This window comes from Brachyhypopomus gauderio, chromosome 3 (genome assembly GCF_052324685.1).
Source record: "Brachyhypopomus gauderio isolate BG-103 chromosome 3, BGAUD_0.2, whole genome shotgun sequence".
Classification (NCBI taxonomy): Eukaryota; Metazoa; Chordata; class Actinopteri; order Gymnotiformes; family Hypopomidae; genus Brachyhypopomus; species Brachyhypopomus gauderio.
The window spans coordinates 488821-512500 of record NC_135213.1 but is presented as its reverse complement, the minus strand read 5'-3'; the positions used below and the strand labels follow the sequence as shown (position 1 = coordinate 512500).

At 46.7% G+C, this 23680-nt stretch overlaps 2 protein-coding genes across 13 annotated transcripts in view; one reads left to right on the top strand and one right to left on the bottom strand.

Moving 5' to 3' along the window:
* Nucleotides 1–10453, top strand: part of rictora (RPTOR independent companion of MTOR, complex 2 a) — a 33462-nt gene extending 23009 nt beyond the window's left edge. For 7 of the 9 annotated variants that reach the window (XM_076998697.1, XM_076998695.1, XM_076998700.1 and 4 more), the window contains 13 exons: nt 53–162; nt 254–341; nt 501–593; nt 943–1049; nt 1179–1408; nt 1538–2297; nt 3011–3170; nt 3419–3494; nt 3672–3884; nt 4258–4413; nt 4558–4681; nt 7321–7459; nt 8901–10453. In XM_076998697.1, coding sequence (XP_076854812.1) covers nt 53–162; nt 254–341; nt 501–593; nt 943–1049; nt 1179–1408; nt 1538–2297; nt 3011–3170; nt 3419–3494; nt 3672–3884; nt 4258–4413; nt 4558–4681; nt 7321–7459; nt 8901–8999 — 2355 coding nt within the window. In that variant the 3' untranslated portion in view covers nt 9000–10453. Of the gene's footprint in view, nt 1–52; nt 163–253; nt 342–500; nt 594–942; nt 1050–1178; nt 1409–1537; nt 2298–3010; nt 3171–3418; nt 3495–3671; nt 3885–4257; nt 4414–4557; nt 4682–7205; nt 7460–8900 lie in introns of those variants that run through there. The other 2 variants (XM_076998696.1, XM_076998698.1) reach the window with 2 other exon arrangements.
* Nucleotides 10454–10547: 94 nt separating this feature from the next.
* On the bottom strand, nt 10548–23609 carry osmr (oncostatin M receptor). Of its 4 annotated transcripts, none has more exons than XM_076998706.1 (17): nt 23139–23609; nt 22890–23044; nt 22642–22801; nt 21243–21512; nt 20891–20981; nt 19836–19999; nt 17605–17738; nt 17067–17217; nt 15997–16076; nt 15648–15852; nt 15166–15348; nt 12887–12988; nt 12301–12459; nt 11915–12136; nt 11638–11719; nt 11375–11459; nt 10548–11279 (listed from the first exon to the last, which is right to left on the bottom strand). In XM_076998706.1, exons 1-17 carry the CDS (start codon nt 23206–23208, stop codon nt 10866–10868), a joined length of 2727 nt encoding a protein of 908 aa, XP_076854821.1. In that variant the 5' UTR covers nt 23209–23609; the 3' UTR covers nt 10548–10865. The 4 variants fall into 4 exon arrangements, with proteins under 4 accessions (XP_076854821.1, XP_076854819.1, XP_076854822.1 ...); XM_076998704.1 differs by having other exon boundaries at nt 20852–20981; nt 23139–23608; XM_076998707.1 differs by having other exon boundaries at nt 11984–12136; nt 20852–20981; nt 23139–23608.
* Between the last annotated feature and the right edge of the window lie 71 nt (nt 23610–23680).

Genomic DNA, 23680 nt, shown 5'->3' with positions numbered 1-23680 from the left:
CTCCCCTACCATTAAACCATAAACTAAAGTGTGTGTTTGTGTGTGTGTTTAGGAGTACAATCTAAAGTATGTAGACATGCTTGAGGAGCAGATGAATGAAGCCCTGACAACGTACTGTAAACCAGTGGATGGCGACAACTACGTCCGCCGAACCAACCAGAGGTCAGGGGTCAAAGCTGGATGTGCAAATTCAAATCGACAGTTTAGTTTCGGTACCTCTCTCTAATTGTGTGTGTGTGTGTGTGCGCTGCAGGCTGCAGAGACCCAGTGTGTATCTGCCTGTTCATTTGTATGGACAGCTGGTGTATGATAAGACAGGCTGTGTGCTGCTGGAGACTCAGGTAACTATCCCAGAACCACGCCACTAGTGCCCCAGTGTTGGTGCTCACTGTTTAACGTGTGCTCCTGTGGGTCGACGGGGTGTGTGTGTGTGTGTGTGTGTGTGTGTGTGTGTGTGTGTGTGTGTGTGTGTGTGTGTGTGTGTGCGCATATGATTTCAGAATGTTGTTCCGGATCTCAGCTACACTGTCCGTTCCGCTGTGCTGGACAAGTGGGAGGAAATTAAACGGCTAAAGGCAGCTCTGTGGGCTCTGGTGAGTGTGTGTGTGTATGTGTGTGATAATGGGACTGTTGGTGAGTGTTTGTAATGGGACTGTTAGTGTGTGTTTTTAATGGGACTGTTCGTGAGTGTTTGTAATGGGACTGTTAGTGTGTGTTTTTAATGGGACTGTTCGTGAGTGTTTGTAATGGGACTGTTGGTGAGTGTTTGTAATGGGACTGTTAGTGAGTGTTTTTAATGGGACTGTTCGTGAGTGTTTGTAATGGGACTGTTAGTGTGTGTTTATAATGGGACTGTTAGTGAGTGTTTTTAATGGGACTGTTAGTGAGTGTTTTTAATGGGACTGTTCGTGAGTGTTTATAATTGTTTGTGTGTGTTTGTAGGCGAACATTGGCAGCTCAAATTGGGGCGTGGCCCTACTGCAGGAGGAGGGCGTGGTCCCCCATATCATAACACTAGCACATCACTGCGAAGTGCTGTCTGTCCGTGGGTACGACACACACACACACACACACACACACACACACACACACACACACACACACACACACACAGGTTCTAGGTTCAGTTCTTAGTTCGATGACTGTAGATTATTAACCCTGTCTCCCCTGGTGTGCAGTACGTGTGTGTATGTGCTAGGTGTGATCAGCAGGACCAGGGCCGGGTCTGATCTTCTCCAGGCTCTGGGCTGGGACTCAGTGCGTCATGGACGCAGGCACAAATGGCCCGTTGCCCCTGACGATGTGGACTCATGTGCCTTTGGGGAGATGTCGTCCATACCGAGCATGCTCAGTCTGAACTCTGATTCTAGCAGTTCACGGCACAACAGCGAAAGTGAAGGTCAGGCCAGTAAGTGTGCGTGCACACACACACACACACACACACACACACACACACACACACACACACACACAACCTGTTGATAGAGAAACTTCTCAATTGCTTGTGTGTGTGTGTGTGTGTGTGTGTGTGTGTTAGGTCTGTGCTCTAAACCCCTGAAGGAGCGGAGTGCCTTCACTCTGCTCAGCTCCTCACGGCTGATGCCAAACCGCCTCCTCACGTCCCTGACCAGCCCAGAGCTGCGTGACCCCCTGAGTGGGTCGGGCCGTTCCCCAGACTCGCATCCATGTAGCCAGTGTAGGATGCGCACACTCAGCGAGCCCCGCCCACACTCCCCAGGCCCTACGCTTGGCCATGGCGACCGGTCCTTGCTGCGCCTTGAGATCCTGCGGGACGGCGGCGAGCGGGACTTTGAGGTCAGAGGGGAGTGCAGGGCCGTGACCACGGGCAGCCAGGACGGGCTGGCGTGTGACAGCTCCTCCTCGCTGCCGGGGGGCGCCATGACCTTCAAGAGCCGCAGCCAGAGCTTCACCACGGACACCACCACCAGCGGCATCAGCTCCCTCAGCTCCTCCCCCTCGCGGGAGACCGCCCCCACCGTCGCCGTGGAGACAGACCGAGGCAGCCTCAGCACGGTGGTGAGCGCGACGGGTTCTCCGGTCGCCCCGGGCCGGCCGCACACGCTCCCTCGCCGCGCCCAGTCCTTACGCTCGGCCACGCCCACGGCGTGCGCCAGCCCCAGGGACGCCCTCGGATACGCCACCCTGAAACGACTGAAGCAGCAGCGCATGCACCTGCCCAACAGCGACACGCTCACCTCCCCCGCCAAGGACGTGCTCTTCACAGACACCATCACCATGAAGACTCACCGCCAGGACACCAGACTCACGCCACGCAGGTACACACCCCCCCACACACACACCACACAGGTACACACACACACACACATACACCTCACACAGGTACACACACCCCACCCACACATGGGTGTTTGGGTTAGGCTGGCATGTGTTTTGTGTGTGGTGGTGTTTGTGTTGTATGTGGGTGTTGGATTACACTGGCATGTTGTGTGTGGGGGTGCTGTATACCACTGGTGTGTGTGTGTTGTGTGTGTTTTGTATGGTGGTGTGTGTGTTTTATGTCGGTGTTGTATTATACTGATGTGTTTGTGTTGTTTGGTGGTGGTGTGTGCGTTGTGTGTGGTGGTGTGTTGTATTACACTTTTGTGTGTGATGTGTGTGTGGTGTATATGTTATGTGTGTGGGTGTTGTTTTACACTGGTTTGTGGTGTGTGTGTGTGGTTTATATGCTGTGTGTGGGTGTTGTTTTACACTTGTGTGTGTGTGTGTGTGGTTTATATGTTGTGTGTGGGTGTTGTTTTACACTTGTGTGTGTGTGTGTGTGTGGTGTGTGTGTGTGGTTTATATGTTGTGTGTGGGTGTTGTTTTACACTTGTGTGTGTGTGTGTGTGTGTGTGTGTGTGGTGTGTGTGTGTGGTTTATATGTTGTGTGTGGGTGTTGTTTTACACTTGTGTGTGTGTGTGTGTGTGTGTGTGTGTGTGTGTGTGTGTGTGTGTGTGTGTGTGTGTGTGTGTGTGCGCTCTCCTGCAGGTGTCTGGAGGCTCTGAGTTTCATGTCTCTGGATAAGGAGAACCTCCTGAGCCCCATCAACCACTCCACCCTGCACTCCGTTCTCTCCAGCGCCACCTGTGGCAGCACTGAGGATTACATTGGCCTCGCCCTCCCTGTGGACATCACAAGCATCTTCCACGTAACTGTCCCTCCTGTGTTCCACAAACAGTCAGTCAGGTTGGCTACACCCTGTGGTGTAGGGCTAAGGACTACACCCTCTGGGCCATCTCCCATGGGCTACACACTGGGGGATTTTGCTGCCTTGCTGTCCAGCTGCAGTGAGGTGTAGATGGGTGTAGGTGGTTGTGATGGGTGTAGGTGGTAGTGATGATACAGATGAACACACCGATATGACACAGATGAACACACGTAACGTATGTTTTGCAGGTTCGTGAGAGCTCGTATCTGCAGAACTCGAGTCCTACAGAGGGAGAGAGGCAGTTGTTCTTAACAGACTCTGATCGTAAGTGATATAGCGTCCACTAATGCAACCATGGACTTCATTTACTATCACCAGAATAGGCGAATGTGTGTGTGTGTGTGTGTGTGTGTGTGTGTGTGTGTGTGTGTGTGTGTGTGTGTGTGTGTGTGTGTGTGTGTGTTTTCGCGTGCGTATGTGTGCGTGTGCGTGTGTGTACAGGATTTGTGGACAGCTGTCGTGCAGCTTTGAAGCAGCGGGTCAGCATTACAGAGTTATTGAACAGCAGCCGTATGGAACAGCGCCACCTGGTGGGCAGAGAGGAGAGTACCGGCCTGCAGGAGCACACAGAGCAGAATTGTCTGTACTGTAGTGCCCTCACTGCACTGGACCATCCCACACATGCCCCCTTCAACATCACACAGACTCATACAGGTGAGTATACACACAGACAGACACACACACATACACAAACATTTTAGCATTGCACACACTTCAGTACTTGCGCACACACACCTCAACAACATGTACACACGGCTCAAAAACCCACACTTGTATGGGTGATCACACACACAAACTTACATATACCAAAGACAAACAATATACAAAAACACACAGCACTGAATTGAATTGTTAATTGGGCTAATTGGCTTTTAGATCTTTAACAGTGTGATATTCACAGCCTTCATGGTGAATATTGAATAGGTCAGCTTTATTTTTTCAAGATTAGTTGTTCAAGATTAGTCATTCAGATTAAAAGGCATCTAGTTGTTTTATAAATAAATGTAGTTTTAAATAAACCCCCCAGATCTGTCGGATGGTTTCTCCCAGTGGCCAGCCAAGCCCTTCCGCAGCCAGCTGGAAGTGGTGGCGCAGTCCAACCTGTCGGGGGTCTCGGGGTGCAGTGACACAGCTGTGAGCCACAACTCAAACAACAGCACCCCCACTAATGAGCTTTTACTTGGTCAGTATGTGTGTGTGAGATAATTTGTTAGATATTACTTAGATATTACTGATGTACCGAATGAAGGGACCAGCATGTGTGTTTAATGATCTGTATGTCTGTGTGTGTGTATAATGATTTGTGTGTGTGTGTGTGTGTGTGCAGGTGGTAAGGTGATCTCAGAGGACGGCCCTGTTTGCCGTGTGCTCCTGAGGAAAGAAATTGTGCGTTTGGTTGTCAACCTCAGCTCATCTGTCGCCACAAAGAGTCATGAGACCGGCCTGCTCACGTAAGCCCACCACACCACACTGTGTGTGTGTGTGTGTGTGTGTGTGTGTGTGTGTGTGTGTGTGTGTGTGTGTGTGTTTGTGTGTGTGTGTGTGTGTGTGTGTGTGTGTTCGTGTGGTGTGTGTAGTAGAGCGGAAGAGAGAGCAGGAGATAGAGATTTAGAGTGGGACAGTTTTTCTGCACTGTATTACGAATGTGGGGTGTGTTGTTGGAAACACTGTGAATATGTACACGCATATTATGCATGTTTGGCGGCATCATCCAGATGTGCTGATAACCAGAGCTAATCCAGGAAAACCTGCAACCCAATTACTAATACAACTCCTAACCCAGCTACTAACCTCCACTCTACATTAAAATAGTTTGAATTAGTAACTTTAGAGAGCACAGAATTTTTTACAACTAAACCTAAAATATGTTAAGTTTTGCATTCAGTAAATTGTATGTTCACAGTTTACATTTTAGTTCATAATGCAGTACATGCTGTATGAACTACCTCAGGGGGGAGCATATGATGCTATGTGGAACGTACTGTAACCTGCACAACTATCTGTTCAGAAGAAACAGAGGGAAACCCAGCCTTTTCCTTTATTTTACTATCCATCCATCCATCCATCCATTTTCATCCGCTTCATCCGGTTCGGGTCTCAGGGGCAGTAGCCTAGGCCAAGAGGCCCAGGTTTCCCAGCCACCAATTCTAGCTCTTCTGGGAGGATACCGAGGCGTTCCCAGGACAGCCAAGAGATATAATCTTTCCAGTGTGTCCTGGGTCTTCCCCAGGGTCTCCTCCCAGTTGGACATGCCTGGAGCGCCTCCCTAGGAAGGCACCCAGGTGGCATCCCAAAACATCCAAAGCCTTAAGGAACTCAGGGTGGATCTCATCCACCCCTGGAGCCATGCCGCCAAGGAATTTCACAACTACCCTGGTCACCTCAGCCCGAGTGATGGGCAAACCTCTGCCTGAGTCCTCCAGCTCTGCTTGCTCTACGATTACAAAATCGAGCTGCGACCTAAGGTGTCCTGGTGCCATGTGCACTTCTGTGCTCGAACATGGTGTTTGTTATGGACAGACAGTGATGAGCACAGAAGTCCAATATTAAAACACCACTCAGGTTCAGATCAGAGAGGCCGTTCCTCCCAATCACGCCCTTCCAGGTCTTACTGTCGCTACCCACGTGAGCACTGAAGTCCCCCAGTAGAACAATGGGATCCCTGGAAGGGGCACCTTCCAGTATCCCCTCCAGGGACTCCAAGAAGGCCGGGTACTCCGAACTGCCATTTGGTGCATAAGCACAAACAACAGTCAGAGCCCGTTCCCCAACCCGAAGGCGCAGGGAAGCAACCCTCTTGTTTACCGGGGAGCTGAGTAAGCCCACTCCAACTCTCCGCATTTCACCCTGGGCAACTCTAGAAAAGAAAGTCCAGCCTCCCTCAAGAGGATTGGTTCCAGAATCCAAACTGTATGTTGAGGTGAGCCCAACTATATCTAGTTGGTATCTCTCAGCCTCGCACACCAACTCAGGCTCCTTCCCAACCAGAGAGGTTACGTTCCATGTCCCAAGAGCCAGCTTCAGTAACCGAGGATTGGTACACCAAGGCCCCCGCCTTCGACCACCGCCCAATCCACAATGCACCGAACCCCTAGTATTACCTCTCCCACGGGTGGTGGGCCCATGGGAGAGTGAACCCATGTATCTCCTTTGGGCTGTGCCTGACGGGGCTCCATGGGTAGAAGCCCGGCCACCAGGCACTCGCCAAGGAGCCCCTCCATCAGGCCTGGCTACAGGGTGAGGCCCTGATAACCCTGATAACCCCCGATATCCGGGCAAGGGTATCTGGGTCCTGTTATTTATGAATTCCATAGGGGTTTTTGGATCACTCTTTGTCTGGCCCATCACATAGGACCAATTTGCCTTGGCAGACCCAACCAGGGGCATTGCCCCTGACAACCTAGGTCCTAGGATCATGTAGGCACGCAAACCCCTCCACCACGATAAGGTGGTGATTCATGTAGGATTTTACCAACCATACCAAATTTGAATCGAACCGTAGTGTCCATACCATGAAATGAACCGAACTGTCAATTTTGTGGACCGTTACACCACGTTGTGTGTGTGTGTGTGTGTGTGTGTGTGTGAGCATAAGAATATGATTGTATTATTGTTTAATGTTACTATACTGTTGTATAATATGTTGTTTTTTTGCATTTTGAATTGCTGTAAGCATGAAAAATGCTGTATACTGTAAATAAAGATTATTACTTATGGTATTATTACTAATATTATCATTATGGTGTAGAATATTGTAATGTTTACTATACTGGGTGTAATGTGTTACATTGTTTCAACTGGATGTGTGTTACAGGAAAAGTTTCTATTCAAACACATGGTCTTGTGTCTACTCTGAGCTGTGTGTGTGTTACAGGATCATTGAGAAGTTTGTGTGTGTTTGATGATGTGGGTTTCTACTTGGAGTTGTCTCTGCTGAATTGTGTGTGTGTGTGTGTGTGTGTGTGTGTGTTACAGGATCAAGGAGAAGTTTGCGTGTGTTTGATGATGCGTGTCTATTCAGAGATGTCTCTACTGAACTCTCTGTGTGTGTATGTGTGTGTGGGTGTGTGTGTGTGTGTGTGTGTTACAGAATCAAGGAGAAGTTTGCATGTGTGTTTGATGATGTGTGTCTCTACTCGGAGGTGTCTCTGCTGCTGGCTCACTGTAGGTTCCGTCTGCTCACCAGGCGCTTTATCCAGGAACTGTTCCAGGATGTGCACTTCCTACCGGTAACACACGCCAACACACATTATCACATGCAATCACTACAATACACACTCACACACGCAAACAGTGCAACACACACACACAAACAGTGCAACACACACATGCAAACACAATACAGCAAACAAATGTAAACACTACAACACACACTAACACATGCAAACACACTACAATACAACACCACACGCAAACACTACACACACTACAGCTCACACGCAAACACTAACACACGCAAACACAGTACATTACACACCACATGCAAACACACAACAGCTCACATGCAAACACACTAATACACACAAACACTACAACACACACTAACACATGCAAACACCGTACAATATACTCTACCACAGTGATTCTCAACTGGTGGGTCGCGACCCAAAAGTGGGTCGCGGACACGTTCTGGGTGGGTCGCGGACAGTTTGTAAAAAAATTAATATGCTACTCTTCTAATTTTGTACTCACCTTTTATCCTGAAAAAATACAAAGAGGCACCCGTCAGACATGACAGGGCTCCAGATTGCGACTAAAATCGTCGCAATCGCGACCATAAATTTAAATTTGCGAGTAATATAATTATTTCACTCCCCATCAATAAATGCGGGAATCTGATCACCAGCGTGACTCGCAAAGCAGCGGAGCGCTAATCGCTAAGCGTTGAAAATAGCCAAGCGAAAAATATCGCATTTTTTCCAGTCTACACCTCTGTCGGACCAGAGACCGTATCTCTGTGTCGGACCCAAAGAGGACACACTTCTTTATAGCTGTACATAGTTTTAAGGTAAATTTAATGGTATCAAAAGTCACTCGTATGCATACTAGTAAAGTTTGTTTCACGTTCACATATTCTTAATTCTTTCTTCAATAACTTTGACAGTATTAGCAAAAGTGCCAGAATATGAAAATTCTTATTTCTGGCAACTAAGACAAACATCTACAACTTTGTTTACGTCAGGAATAGACGTATTTTAAATAGCAGACAACATGTTATTTTAAATGTGCAACTTTCACCACTGCAACGTCTAAGGCACCGTCTACAAATTACCTTAACACGGACGCAAGGGGCGGTCGTGAAGGCCCCAGAACACTACATACTCTGTTTTTTTAAATAATTTCAATAACTTTTAAAAGGTCCTTCATAAGACCACCAAACAAGTTGTATTACATAAAGTGCATGGTGTATGGCAACCTACAACTTTTTTTTCTTTAATGGGTCGCGACTTAATGACAATGAGAAAAAGTGGGTCCCGGGCTGAGACCAGTTGAGAACCCCTGCTCTACCACACTCAAACACACTACAACACACATGCAAACACACTACAGCACACACTAACACACGCAAACACACTACAACATGTGAACTCCCGTTGCATCCCGTTGGTATGTTTGTAACTCTTTTGTGTGTGTGTGTGTGTGTATGTGTGTGTTTTGTTTTCTCTGCAGCTGTATGAGGAAGCGGAAGCTGTTTTATCCAAACCAGTGAAAACTGCTACCAATGAACCTTCTTTAGACTGCTCCTCTGACTCCTCCCCCAACCCCTGACTCCTCCCCCTCCCCTTCCAGCTGTCCTCAGACCTCATGCCCTTTGGATTCATTTCTCAGGGAATGTATGGCATTCCCCACCTCTGAAGCGCTCCAGTGTTGGAGGGCATGGGCACTCTACAACACTATAAGACTGACTACTGCACTCTACTGGCAGTATTACTGAACCGACAACTTTCAATGCTCCAATTGATCAAAGAATTGACAGAACTGCTGGATTTGCACTTACATCTAAATTATTTATTTGTGTGCGTGTGTGTGTGTGTGTGTGTGTGTGTGTGTGTGTATTATACATACTTGTGTTATGTGTGTGCAGGTGTGTGTGTATTTTAATCTAGACAATCAAGATAGCATGTATTGCACAAGATGCAATCTTTCCACATCTTATCAGATATGTGTGTGTTCTGTAAAGATATTAGCACAGCTTGTATAAACAGGAAAATACCACTTTATTTACATCACTCATGTAGCTACTTCTGAGGGCTCTCCCTCGCTCTCTACCTCTCCCCCCTCTCTCTACCTCTCCCCCTCTGTCTCCCTTGTCCTTCCCTCTCTCCCATTCTCTCTCCTTCTCTCTCCGTCTCCCCCTCCATCCCTCTCCTCCTTCTCTCTCGTCTTCCCCTCTCTATCCTCCCTCTGCCTCTCCCTCGTTCTATGTCTCACACACACAAGTACATTTTGCACATGTACAGTGGAGGAGTTTAAATGGCAGTAGAGCTGGTTGTGCTATTACCTGCAGTAATGAAATAATCACTTTATAAAGCAGCCCACAGGGTTGGAGTGGGTGTGGTCAGCATAGTCACAGGTACTCTGATTGGTAGAGTGGGTTTGGTCTGTACAATCACTAATAAGTAGGGTGGGTGTGGTCTGTACAGTAACACTGATAGGTGGGTATGGTCTGTACAGTAGCACTGATACAGGGTACAGGCTCCACTGCCTGGGTTAACAGGACAGTTTATGGAGGACACCGATAACACTGTGTGTAGTTAGTGATGGAGTAACGTTGAGGTCTTTTCCGTCCTCAGCCTGAGTATGAATCTTTTTATAGGTACTATTTCACCACCAGACAAAATGAGAGTTTAACATTGAGGGTTTAGTGTGTTGAGTTTGTGCTGCTCTGTTATGGCACTGACACGGCTTGTGTCCAGTGCTCCAATATTTTATTTAAAGAATGTTTGAATTTAGACTGCTAGCAGATAATGGCTATTTTTATAATGTGTATGTGGTGTGTGTGTGTGTGTGTGTGTGTGTGTGTTTAGAGAGCAGGACAGATTAACTGTTAGATGGTATGAATCTGTGTTAGGGTGGTGAGAGAGATGTTTGTCCTGAAGTCCAAAATGCAGTAATGTTAATCTATTTTTCTTTAAATTATAGTTTCCTTTGCATTGTCTTTTCACAGTCAGTCCTGAGAAACATTGAATTATTATTATTATTAAAGGAAACAATTATGATTATTTTACTGGTATTATTTTAAGTTTTTCCCCATTACATTTATACATTATATGACATTTTTCAACAAAAAAAAACAACTTTCTTGTGCAAACATGAAATAAAAAGCTTCTGAAGTGCTTAACATTCTGGCTTCACCCTGAGATGTAGTAACAGTGAGTGTGTGTGTGTGTGTGTGTGCGCTGGTGAAAGTGGACATGCAGACAGGAAGCAACAGAGCAGGCAGATAACAGCAGCACCATGGGTTGCCTGGCCAGATCACAGCACAAAACATGTTTCACAATAGCTGGGATCTCCTCTGGGAGGGTGTGGGGGTAGCTGCTCAACAGCTACCAACAACTCTCAATCAGCTACCACTCCCCTCCCCACCCCAACCAACACACACCCTTCCCCACTGATTATCAAAGTCATCCTGAGTCACATCTTCACCATGGTTACAGCAGCGACATAGCCGCCATTACTGGGGTCGGTGTCCTGGCTGCGGTGGTTTATTGAATCTGTGCGGGTGAACTCTGCCGCCCCTGCAGGACCCTTGGGGAACTGTGGAGAGGGCAGGTAGGTGAGGTTCATCATGCTCATCACTGTCTCGCCTCCCTGCTCACCCCACATGGGGGCGTCCTCCATGCCAGCCCAACCCAACTGGGTGGGTCTGTGGGCGGGTCTGTTCTCTGTAAGAGGCGGGTCCCCTAGCATGGGGAGGCCCTTCGGTCCCTTTGAGTTGTTGTTGAGCAGAACCTGGGATTTCTCTGCTGTGGTGCTAGGCGCCTCCACGATCTCCAGGTCACAGTATTTACAGTCCTCCACCAGCAGAACTCTGAGCTTCTCACTCACCTGTGGGCATTAATATCACATTTACACAGGAGGAGAGGGAAGGATCGAGGAAGAGAGAGAGAGAGAGGGATAGGGGCAGCATAGAGAAAGCTTACCTCATACAGGTCCCCGTCCAGCTGCAACACTTTCATCATGTGATCTGATTGGAGACTAAAAACATCCCCAGTGATTTCCATCAAACTGCCAAAACAGTACAACAAAAATCTTTTTTTTCCCCTCAAAGATCCATACTGTATGCTGTCCTGATATGATGGAATAGTTTGTTGTGGTTATACAAATGAAGTTTACACACTGATATTATGACTGTATGTGCATGTGCATTGTGGTTAGTATGCAGATTAAGTCTATGCACACTCACGTTTTTCTGCAAGACCAACAGCAAAGGAAACAGCCAATCAAAACAAGGAAAAGGATCAAGACCTTTGCCAGCAGCAGGTAACCTGGAAGTGAATGTGTGCAAACACCAATGTGCTCAGAGTAGTTTCTCAACTATTGTTGGTACGAGTGCTCAGGGATTCTCTGTTCCTTCCTCACACAGTTGCAATTGTTAAACATTTGTTTTGTGCGAGACTCTGCAGGGTAAAGATGGTGCAGATTGACTCGAACACAGCCAGAACGTGTGTATCTGGACTCACTATTCTGATGTGTGGTGATGGTGAGGATGGTCACAGGACCACAGCCAGCACGTGTGTATCTGGACTCACTATTCTGATGTGTGGTGATGGTGAGGATGGTCACAGGACCACAGCCAGCACGTGTGCATGCTGCCAGACAGAACACGTACTGCTGGTTCTCCCCCAGACCTGCCATGTCCAGCGTCTTCCAGTCCGGCCTGTCCACCGAGACGTTCCACAAACCTGCCAGGGCAGTGAGGGAACACACCCAGACTGAAGTGCTGTATCTATACCATTTTTTTCCTTATTTATTAGCTGTGCTGTTTAGATAAGCAGTGGGATTCCTAGGTATGTGTGTGTGTGTGTGTGTGTGTGTGTGTGTGTGTGATAGAGAGAGAGAGACTAACTGTGAGAAGCATTCTGGTCAGAATCACTGTAGACCGTTATCATGTATCCTGTGATAAATCCAGGATGAGCCGGATCCTCCTCGTTAAAAGTCCATTCCAGTTTTACAGAAGACCAGCTGACACTCACAGAATGAAACAGCTCTGGAAACTGAAGGGGCTCTGTCAGAACAACAGCACATATCCTTACACACATTCCAGCTAACAGATGGACTCAGCACCTCTCAGCAAAACAACTTAGACTTTAAAGCAGGAGGGCCTGGTGTGTGTCTTGAATTTATAAATCCGTATACCATCATAAACTTGGCTTTAGGAATCCATGTTCAAATGGTGTGTATTCGATTCGTATTATTATTATTATTATTATTATTAATAATAATAATATTCAGTACAATAATTCTGCAGAAACACGTCTATTCCCTTTTGGTCAAATGGAGCCCATGGGTAGAGCACCATTACAGCACAGGAAGGGTGATGTGTGTGTAAGAGTGTGTTGAGCACATGAAGAGTGTTTGTGTCCGAGTACGTGTTTGCATGTGTTAAAAAAGTGTTTGTTTGTATCTGTGTGTGCATCTGTGTGTGTTCTCACTCTGCTCTTCCAAATAGCCGACATGTTTCTCGTGAATGCGGTACCCTTCCCCATGGCAGCTGAGGATTCTGAATGTGTATCTACAGCCCTTCCTGAAACCATCTGTAAAAAACCAAACACCATACAGACCTACAGTCAGTCTTGTCCACAATACAGACCTATAGTCAGTAATGTCCACGTCAACATGCTGGGTTTACTCTTTACATGCAAGTCACTGCCAGATGTAATCAGGCAGGTTTGAGAGTTTGTGTGTGTGTGTGTGTGTGTGTGTATATAATACATTATATTGCCAAAAGTATTCCCTCATCTGTCCAAATTATTGGAATCAGGTGTTCCAATCACTTCCATGGACACAGGTGTATAAAATTAAGCACCTAAGCATGCAGACTGTTTTTACAAACATTTGTGAAAGAATGGGTTGCTCTCAGGAGCTCAGTGAATTCCAGCATGGAACTGTGATAGGATGCCACCTGTGCAACAAATCCAGTCGTGAAGTGGTGGGCCACGTAAACTGATGGATCAGGGTCAGCGGATGTTGAAGCGCATAGAATCAGAATCACCTTTATTGTCATTATAATTTGCATTACAATGAAATTTGATTCTACTCCAAGGTGCTTGTTGGGATGAATAAATACACACAATGAAATAAAATGATAAGTTAAAAGTAGTGCCACATTTACAAAATAGTTCTGGTAGATTATTTCAAAATGTTTTGAATATTGCACATAAGCTATTTACAGTATATGATACATAATATTGCACATGGGAAAGTATTGCACACCAGTTGTATTGCACATGGGTTTGAGAATTTACATTATTGTTGCCTTTATTTTTACATGTTGTTCAGTGCAAGTGCAGTGATGGCTCTTGGGGGGAAAGCTGTCCCCGAGCCTAATTGTTTGAGTTTTGAGTGAAGTTTCAAATTTCATAGTGCGAAGAGTCAATCACTACACTCAATACGGGCATCCAAACTTCATGTGGCCTTCAGATTAGTTCAAGACTTCCATGGTCAAGCAGCTATATCCAAGCCATGTGCAATGCAAAACATGCCGCCACTGGACTCTAGAGCAATGGAGGCGCATTCTCTGGAGTGTCGAATTGCGCTTCTCCATCTAGCAATCTGGTGGATGAGTCTGGGTTTGGCAGTTGCCAGGAGAATGGTACTTGTCTGACTGCATTGTGCCAAGTGTAAAGTTTGGTGGAGGGGGGATTATGGTGTGGGGTTGTTTTTCAGGAGCTGAGCTTGGTCCCTTAGTTCCAGTGAAAGGAACTCTGAATACTTCAACATACCAAGACATTTTGGACAATTCCATTCTCCCAACTTTGTGGGAACAGTCTGGAGCTGGCCCCTTCCTCTTCCAACATGACAGTGCACCAGTGCACAAAGAAAGGTCCATACAGACATGGATGGCAGAGTCTGGATGAGGTGTGGATGAACTAGACTGGCGTGCAGAGTCCTGACCTCAACCTGATAGAACATCTTTAGGATGAATTAGAGTGGAGACCGAGAGCCAGACCTTCTCATCCAACATCAGTTTGTGACCTAACAAATGCGCTTCTGGAAGAATGGTCAAAAATCCCCATAAACACACTCCTAAACCTTGTGGACAGCCTTCCAATAAGAATTGAATCTGTTCTAGCTGTAAAGGGTTGACCAACGTCATTTTGAACGTTATGGATTTGGAATGGGATGTCCCTTAAGCTCATATGTGAGTCAAGGAAGGTGAGCAAATACTTTTGGCAATAGAGTGTATATAGGAATGTGGAGTGTGTGATGGTTATAACTGACAATGAAAACCTCAAATTCAGTATCTCAGAAGATTAGAATATTAAAAGACCAATACAAAAATAGGATTTTTAGAAATGCTGACCAACTGAAAAGTATGAGCATGTACAGCCCACAATATTTAGTTGGGGCTCTTTTGGGGACTCCCTTTTTGGGACACACAGTCCCCCCAGCACAGGCTGGACCAGTATGGGTTTAACCCCAACTCTAACTGAGCAATCCTAGCTTGATGTAAAGATGCTACTGAAGGACTTGATCAACTGGATCGAGTATGTGTTAAAACAGGGTCGAACTAAACTCTCCAGGACAGCTACATTCTGTGAGCATCACTTGCCAAGTTTCACAGTATATGAGGACAGGATGTTTTGACAGAACAGGATCGTGTAATGACAAGCATAATTTTGGAATAAAGATCTGGGATTGGACCTCACAGGATTACATAAAGCTGTGATTGAGCATTGCAAAGTGGTTCCTGTATACTGTATTTCTGTACCTGCTCTCAGAAACAAGGACGTCTGATTGGCTGGCACTTTGCTCCACTGCAGATCACATTGTGCTGCACTACCCATCATGCACCACTCTACATTGTAGCCACAAGTAGCTGAGGCAACACTGGACCAAGACAACTGGAATCCCTCCGTGTTACCCATAATCCTCTTCTCCAATACCTCTGGAACTGACAGTACACAAAGTTAGTCATAGTGCAGAGTGTATCCATCAATCTATTACTTTGTTATATACGAAATCTTCCATACAGTCATTACTTTAAACAGTATATCCATATATTTCCATAATTGGGCAATATTTAATTGTTAATAAGTGATGCAATAAAATAATTAACTGTTAAATAGTTAAAAAGAATACTTCAGTATGCCCAGCTCTAACATGTCATATGTAGTGTGTGTGTGGGGGGGGTTGCTGGGGGGTAGATACACTACTGCAGAAGGTGTGTGTGTGTGTGTGTGCAGTAGTCACCTAGGTGCAGTGCTGGAATAGTGATGTTGTTTGGTACAGATAAGCCCATGAGTGTGACTGCTCTCACTGAAACATGACAAACTCCAGGTCCCACTGTTAAATCCACCTGCGCCTTTGTGGCATTCTCACACACTTTCTCCTCAGCATCCGTCTGCTTCACACACACTTCAAACAGCTGGATATTGGAGTCTGAACCACTGTTAAACTAACACAGAGAGAGAAATATATGGATATGTCCTCGCCAACAGGACAAGCATAACTGAACGCAAAGCTCACTCGATGAAAGGGCACTGGTATGATGTGGTTTCAACTGCATGTATCAGTAAGTGCTTCTCAATCTGAAACATACAGTTTTCCACAGAACAGTGATGATGCGATTGAGACCTCGGCCTTCAATCTTCCGCCAGACATCGAGCATCACTAGAGGATCTGGAGACAATAGCAGAGGAAGAGAGACTTTATCTGAGCACTGATCTGTGTGAGGAGCGACAGATCTGTGCTGGTGTAGCTGACCTGTGCTGAAGTGGGTGGGGGCGGTGGTGTAGCTGACCTGTGCTGAAGTGGGTGGGGGCGGTGGTGTAGCTGACCTGTGCTGAAGTGGGTGGGGGCGGTGGTGTAGCTGACCTGTGCTGAAGTGGGTGGGGGCGGTGGTGTAGCCGACCTGTGCTGAAGTGGGTGGGGGGCGGTGGTGTAGCCGACCTGTGCTGAAGTGGGTGGGGGCGGTGGTGTAGCTGACCTGTGCTGAAGTGGGTGGGGGCGGTGGTGTAGCTGACCTGTGCTGAAGTGGGTGGGGCGCGGTGGTGTAGCTGACCTGTGCTGAAGTGGGTGGGGGCGGTGGTGTAGCCGACCTGTGCTGAAGTGGGTGGGGGCGGTGGTGTAGCTGACCTGTGCTGAAGTGGGTGGGGGCGGTGGTGTAGCCGACCTGTGCTGAAGTGGGTGGGGGCGGTGGTGTAGCTGACCTGTGCTGAAGTGGGTGGGGGCGGTGGTGTAGCTGACCTGTGCTGAAGTGGGTGGGGGCGGTGGTGTTGCTGACCTGTGGTGTTGCTGACCTGTGCTGAAGTGGGTGGGGGCGGTGGTGTTGCTGACCTGTGCTGAAGTGGGTGGGGGCGGTGGTGTAGCCGACCTGTGCTGAAGTGGGTGGGGGCGGTGGTGTAGCTGACCTGTGCTGAAGTGGGTGGGGGCGGTGGTGTAGCCGACCTGTGCTGAAGTGGGTGGGGGCGGTGGTGTTGCTGACCTGTGCTGAAGTGGGTGGGGGCGGTGGTGTAGCTGACCTGTGCTGAAGTGGGTGGGGGCGGTGGTGTAGCTGACCTGTGCTGAAGTGGGTGGGGGCGGTGGTGTAGCTGACCTGTGCTGAAGTGGGTGGGGGCGGTGGTGTAGCTGACCTGTGCTGAAGTGGGTGGGGGCGGTGGTGTAGCTGACCTGTGCTGAAGTGGGTGGGGGCGGTGGTGGGTCCACAGTGCTTCCCCTGCAGGCCGCAGCAGAGTGTGACGCTATACTGACAGCTGGGCTGCAGCTGCTGCACACGCACACACACACGCTGCTCCCACTCAGGGATCACAAACTGCAGCTCCTGTAAGACACACACACATGCACACGATGCCTATACCATACCTTGTGTACACACACACACACACAATTTTACCACACCTTTACCATACCACATCCATACCTCACATTCCTCATTCATACAGTGTTGAACATGATGTTTAATGAACATTTCATCATGGTTTTCGTTTATGAACTTGCTGTTTAAAATGAAAACATACTGGACATGTGAGCATAAGCACTTTATACACTTCCGATCTCTTCCTCCACAGTAGAGTTGTGGAGTTACAGTAGAGTTGTGGAGTTACAGTAGAGTTGTAGAGTTACAGTAGAGTTGTAGAGTTACAGTAGAGTTGTGGAGTTACAGTAGAGTTGTGGAGTTACAGCCCATGCCAGAAGGGAAACAGCTCACCCTTTGTTCTCCAGCTGACTCCAGTGTGATCCGGCAGGAAAATTGCAGGCCAGAAAAATTCCCAGTTAATGCCCAGGAAATCTCAGCGTCTGTCACCCCCGCTATTACAGAGACATCCGCGGCAACAGGAAAGACTGGGTGGAGACGACACAGAGCATTCCTAAACAATTCCTAAACAATTCCTCACCATCCTGAATAATTATAAACACCTACACATCCCTCTTCAACAAATTAGACCAGTTCATAACTTGGGATTTTAATAATAATAAGCTCTAGAACATTCCAGAACAATTCATCACATTCCTTCCAGTAACAAAACAATTATCCTGAGCCATTTATAGAAGCTCACACATCAGCCCCAAAGCACAACCCACTGAGCTACTTTCAAGTGGGAACAACAACAACAATAATAATAATACATTAATTAATTAATCTTTTTTTTGTTTTAGTTTCGAGTGAGATAAAGCGATACACTACATTGCCAAAAGTATTCATTCACTCACCCATCCAAATTATTGGAATCAGGTGTTCCAATCACTTCTATGGCCACAGGTGTATACAATTAAGCACCTAGGCATGCAGACTGTTTTTACAAACGTTTGTAAAAGAATGGGTCACTCTCAGGAGCTCAGTGAATTCCAACGTGGAACTATGATAGGTCGTGAAAATTTCTTGCTCCTAAATATTCCACATTCAACTGTCCGCTGTATTATAAGAAAATGGAAGTGGTTGGGAATGACAACAACTCAGTCACAAAGTGGCAGACCATGTAAACTGATGGGGCAGGGTCAACGGATGCTGAAGTGCATAGTGTGAAGAGGTCGCCAACATTAAGCAGAGTCGGTCACTTCAGATTAGCTCAAGAACAGTGCACTGAGAGCTTCATGGAATGGGATTCCATGGTCGAGCAGCTGCATCCAAACCATACATCAAGTACAATGCAAAGCATTTGATGCAGTGATGTAAAGCACGCCACCACTGGATGCTAGAGCAGTGGAGCCATGTTCTCTATAGTGATGAATCAGGCTTTTCTATCTGGCAATCTGATGGACGAGTCTGGATTTGGCAGATGTCAGGAGAACAGTACTTGTTGTGTGACTGCACTGTGCCGAGTGTAAAGTTTGGTGGAGGGCGAATTATAGTGTGGGGTTGTTTTTCAGGAGCTGGGCTTGGCCCTCCAGTTCAAGTGAAAGGACCATTGAATGCTTCAGCATACCAAAACCTTTTGGACAATTCCGGTCGCCAACTTTGTGGGAACAGTTTGGAGCTGGACCCTTCCTCTTCCAACATTTCCATAAAGACATGGAAAGCAAAGTCTGGTGTGGATGAACTTGACTGGCCTGCACGGAGTCCTGACCTCAACCCGATAGAAGACTTTTGGGATGAATTCTAGCGGAGACTGAGAGCCAGGCCTTCTCATCCAACATCAGTATGTGACCTCACAAATGTGCTTCTGGTCAAAAATCCCCATAAACACACTCCTAACCCTTGTGGACAGCCTTCCTAGAAGAGTTGAAGCTGTTCTAGCCACAAAGGGTGGACCAATGTCATATTGAACCCTATGGATTAGGAATGGGATGTCACTTAAGCTCATATATGAGTCAAGTAGAGTGAGCGAATACTTTTACCAATATAGTGTAGTTTAAAGTGGTAAAGTATGCTATGCATGGCTTTGTGGTACTTCTACTGAAGTAGAACTGGGCTATTGGGTGAATATGAGGCGAACATGAGATTTCTCCCCTTAGAAAAGCATTTTCAGTAAGAGAGGGAACTGCAATAGCTGTCAGCTAGCATTAACATCCCTGAAGAAAATGGGAAGTTTGTTTGCATTGATACTCCAATAAAAAAAAGAACAGCTTTTAGATTTTTGATTCTTGACGGATTTTTTGTGACATGACCACTTTGCAAATGAGTCCCTTACACGGAGATTGCAAGAGGTGCCCTTAATAACACAGGATAAATCCAGCATTAGCCAAAATAAGAAAATGATTATCCAAATCTATGCAAGTGAAGTACATATAAGCAGAGTATTTAGACCTACTAGAAATGTAGTTGTCTTTTTTTAAAGTTAAACATATGTGATTATTAGGTGTGGTGCCAGGACTTCTCATATTTGGCAGTGTGGTTTTATTCCTTTAGCTGAAGCAAGTACCATTTATACAGGGTGGACTGTGTTGACTCTGGCTGTGGTACTGGTTGTGGTACTGGTTGTGGTACTGGTTTCCACACACCTCTGTCGGAGATGTTGAAGGCGTAGTTCTGTCTCTCCTCTCCCAGGGCATTTTTCACCAGGATGGAGATGTTGTAGAAACTCTGCTCAGGCACTACGCTGAACGTACATCTCGAGTGCATCACGTCACATGGAACACCTGCTCCATATCCACCATCTGAGCTCCTGCAGGAATCACAGCACAGCACGCAGTACATGGCAGTAGTTCAGTGGTTAGGGTGTTTGATCAGTAAGGTGCCAGTTCAAGCCAGACTGCCCCTGTCAGGACCCTACAAGGCCCTTAACCCTCATTTGTTTGACCTGTATTAACTCATAATTGAAAGTTAGCTTGGATTAATGTGTCAGCCAAGTGCTATAAATGTAAAATACCACTTCTGAGTGTCAGTGTATCTAGCAACAGGTTCACAAGAGCAATGTTTTGTTGCAATGTCACTCATGTTGCTGGCAAGATAAATTAGAGATATGATCAGCCTTGCAGTGAGAACACAGCATTAGTTCCTTCTTGGGCTTCATTGGTTGACGCACAGTCACATTCTAATCTTACCATGGGATCTAGTGTCAGTTCCTGAGTGTGGGCTAACCAAGCCATCCTGACCTTACAACATAAACCCACCATGGTCCCCAAACAGAACACAGTCTCTTGTATCAACCTGGAGGCAGTTTTGACTGGAAGGCACTACATTAACTGTATATTAACCCCCTTAATACATGGCTCCTTATCAAAGATGTGTGTGAATAACTTTACACACTGATTTTAACTGATTTTATTTTTCAAGATTCTGCTATGAACAATAATCAGAATTGTCTATGAAAAATCATTCTTCTGTCTCAGTGGTTACCTGGAGTCTGTCAGAAATACTAGTTTATGCAGATCTGTCCTAATGCACAAGCATATACAGTATGCAGAGACAAGACACAGTAAGAGTATCCACTGATCTATAGCAGTTATTATAGTCTGTCAGAATGCACTGATATTTGCTCCCATTGATGCAGTGCTGAAATTGAGACTGGACTGACTGGAAGTGGAGTGTGTAGTTGCGACGGCGGAAGCTGTACAGGTTCGGTTTCCTGCCGGGTATCCAGGAGCAGACGACTTCCCGCAGGTCACTGGTCCCACAGGTCAGGTTCTGCGGTATCTCTGGCGGAACTGAGGAACAAATCACACCACAGGAGCACATACGCAATATAACACCGCAGGGCCACAAACATCACATCACACCGCAGGACTACAAACACCACATCACACCGCAGGAGAACAGCCACTGCTTGGGTTTGACCTAACAGCAGAAACATCACACCAAATGTATATCTATCTAATATAACATTACATAACTGCATGCGAAGTGATTACAGTTTGGCTGGCACCTTGCAAATGACACAAGCACACGTTCCAGTCCCAAACACTCACAGGTTACGTAGTTCAAAACCGTCCTCTTTTTGCCCGAGTCGTCCTGACAGATGAAGTTCAGGCCAAATCGGTTGGGCTTGAGTCCTTCCACCCTGATGGCTCGTACGTGCTGGCTCACCGGATCTAGCGAGTATGGTTTGTTTGCCATCTTCATGGTGGTGACGTTTGCTCCGTCAGCTGGGATGCAGCAGAAGATCGCGGAGGAGCCTTCCCGTAGCACCTGCTGCATTGGGAAGAGCCGGACCTGCCCAGAGGGCAAGTGGTGATGCCCTGAAACACAGAGCCAAAAACAGCTGTGAGACATGAACACGGCGGCGAGGCCTCAACATGGCAGCTCAGCTCAGCTGAAGACACACGTCCTCATATCTGCTGGAGCTTCACTAGAAGCCCAACCAGGGGAGCCACACTCGTCCACACACACCAGGCAGTTCACGTCCCTTCATTTGTCTAGTGCAGGGGTATTCAACTATATTATTCCGCGGTCCAAATTTGGCAGATAGCTATGACCTGAGGTCCGGGGCGGCGGGGGTAGCGAACGAAAGTTGTTGAGCGAACGGAGTGTTTTTTCAATAGCGCTGAAATAAATGCTCTGGTTTAAAATTATTTCTCCATCATAATTAATAAAAAAAATTTTTGGGTTCGTATCCAGTTAATCGGGAATGAGATTGGGTCCGGACAAGACTGCATTCGGGTTCGGATCCGGACCGCGGTCCGCCAGTTGAGGACCTCTGGTCTAGTGTATTACAAGAAAATCAAGTAAAATTATTTATTTATTTATTTCGTCATTTAAACCATATACAGTGCGTTATAGTACACAGTGAGACGAAACAACGTTCCTCCAGGACCAGGGTGCTACAGTAAACAGTGGGAACACACAGGACTATATACACATAAGACAGTGGGACTACACAGGAATATATACACATAAGACAGTGGGACTACATGGGATATATACACAAGACAGTAAGACTACACAGGACTATATACACATAAGACAGTAGGACTACAAAGGACTATATACATAAGACAGTAGGACTACACACATAAGACAGTATGACCACACAGGACTATACATACGACTGTAGGACTACACAGGATTATATAGACAATTGGACTAGTCTAATAGCTTTGGACAAGCGGCTGTTGCACAGTCTGGCTGTCAGGGCCAGATTGCTACGGTACCTTTTCCAAGACAGCAGGAGGGTGAAGAGAGTGTGTGAGGGGTGTGTGACCGTAGTGTGACCGTAGTGTGACTGGTTGCTTTGAGGATGCAGCATTAATATGCAGTTCACGATCATGTATGTGCAGTTCATGTAATACACTGGAGAGGGTCAAAGTAGACAGCTAGATAGACAAATAGACAGATCTAAGATGTTAATCCTGTGCTGTGATTTCCTACCGGTAATGGTTGTCCATTCGCTCCAGGAGCTCGCGAGCGACGAGACAGAGACGCATCTCACTCGCACGGAGTGGTCCGCGCACGGGAGAGGCAGCGCGGATGTCCAAACCCACGTGTATAACGGAGCACCTGTTTCCGACGCCTCTATACTGACATTCTTCTGCAAACGTACACAAATCAACACATAGCATAAAACGAAGTAGTAAAATAAAATGAAAAATTAAGAAAATAAGTCATTCATCATTTACCTGGTCGACGACCGTAAAGCTTTCGTTGCTCCCAATTTGAAATTCATAAACCTGAAACTTGCGGATCTGTTTTTCATTCGCTGTCCACCGCACCTCTAAGTTCCACGTGTCCTTGGCGTGAAGTTCAACGATGTTCGGCTGAGAATCGCAGCTTCCTGCGATAAAACATCACCGTGAATCAAACTGCTGATGGACAACAAGCAGGCTTCAGAATGAACACCATCCGCCTATGAACCACAATCCACCAACCTGCTGACAGTCGGTGTGCGTGTTGTACACAGGTCATAAACAGAACCGTCGCTGACCAGAGCAGATACATTTTGGTGACCCCGGGTCCGAGTGGCGTCTGATCTTTGCACGCGTCTGAAGAAAAGTGCGTGCATGTCGTGTCTCCGTGTAAACGTCTTCCGCTTTTCACACCTGCTGTGGTCTGGGTTTATTGTCCAAGTAGGCGTATGAAAGAGGTCAATACATCGTCGTATTTTGAAGATTAATCCAGTCAGCATAGTTTCTTACTTACGAGGCAGTTAAATGATGGAGTAGGCTAAATAACCGGTTTGACAAATTTATCTAGTTAGTGAAATGACCCTTGGTCACAAACACACATCACACACGTGCACAACTTAAAAACTCAGAATGCAGATCAAAGTGAAATAATCCGGAGATTAATTTAACGTATATCTTAATGCTTGTGTAAATTACTTGCACACCCGAGCCCACGTCGAGATGTAACGGGTGCGCGCAGAGGGACCCGATAATAAGTAACGCAAGATCAACCAATGCAGAAGTCT

Excerpts from the sequence above, each read along its gene's own strand:
- osmr (XM_076998704.1), bottom strand. The coding sequence starts at position 23,208 with ATGTATCTGCTCTGGTCAGCGACGGTTCTGTTTATGACCTGTGTACAA. Across the intron at positions 15,349-15,647 it reads TATTCCAGCACTGCACCTAG|TTCCAGAGGTATTGGAGAAG; the intron begins GTGACTACTGCA and ends GTGTACTGTCAG. Across the intron at positions 11,460-11,637 it reads TGTTGGTCTTGCAGAAAAAC|TTTGATGGAAATCACTGGGG; the intron begins GTGAGTGTGCAT and ends CTGTTTTGGCAG.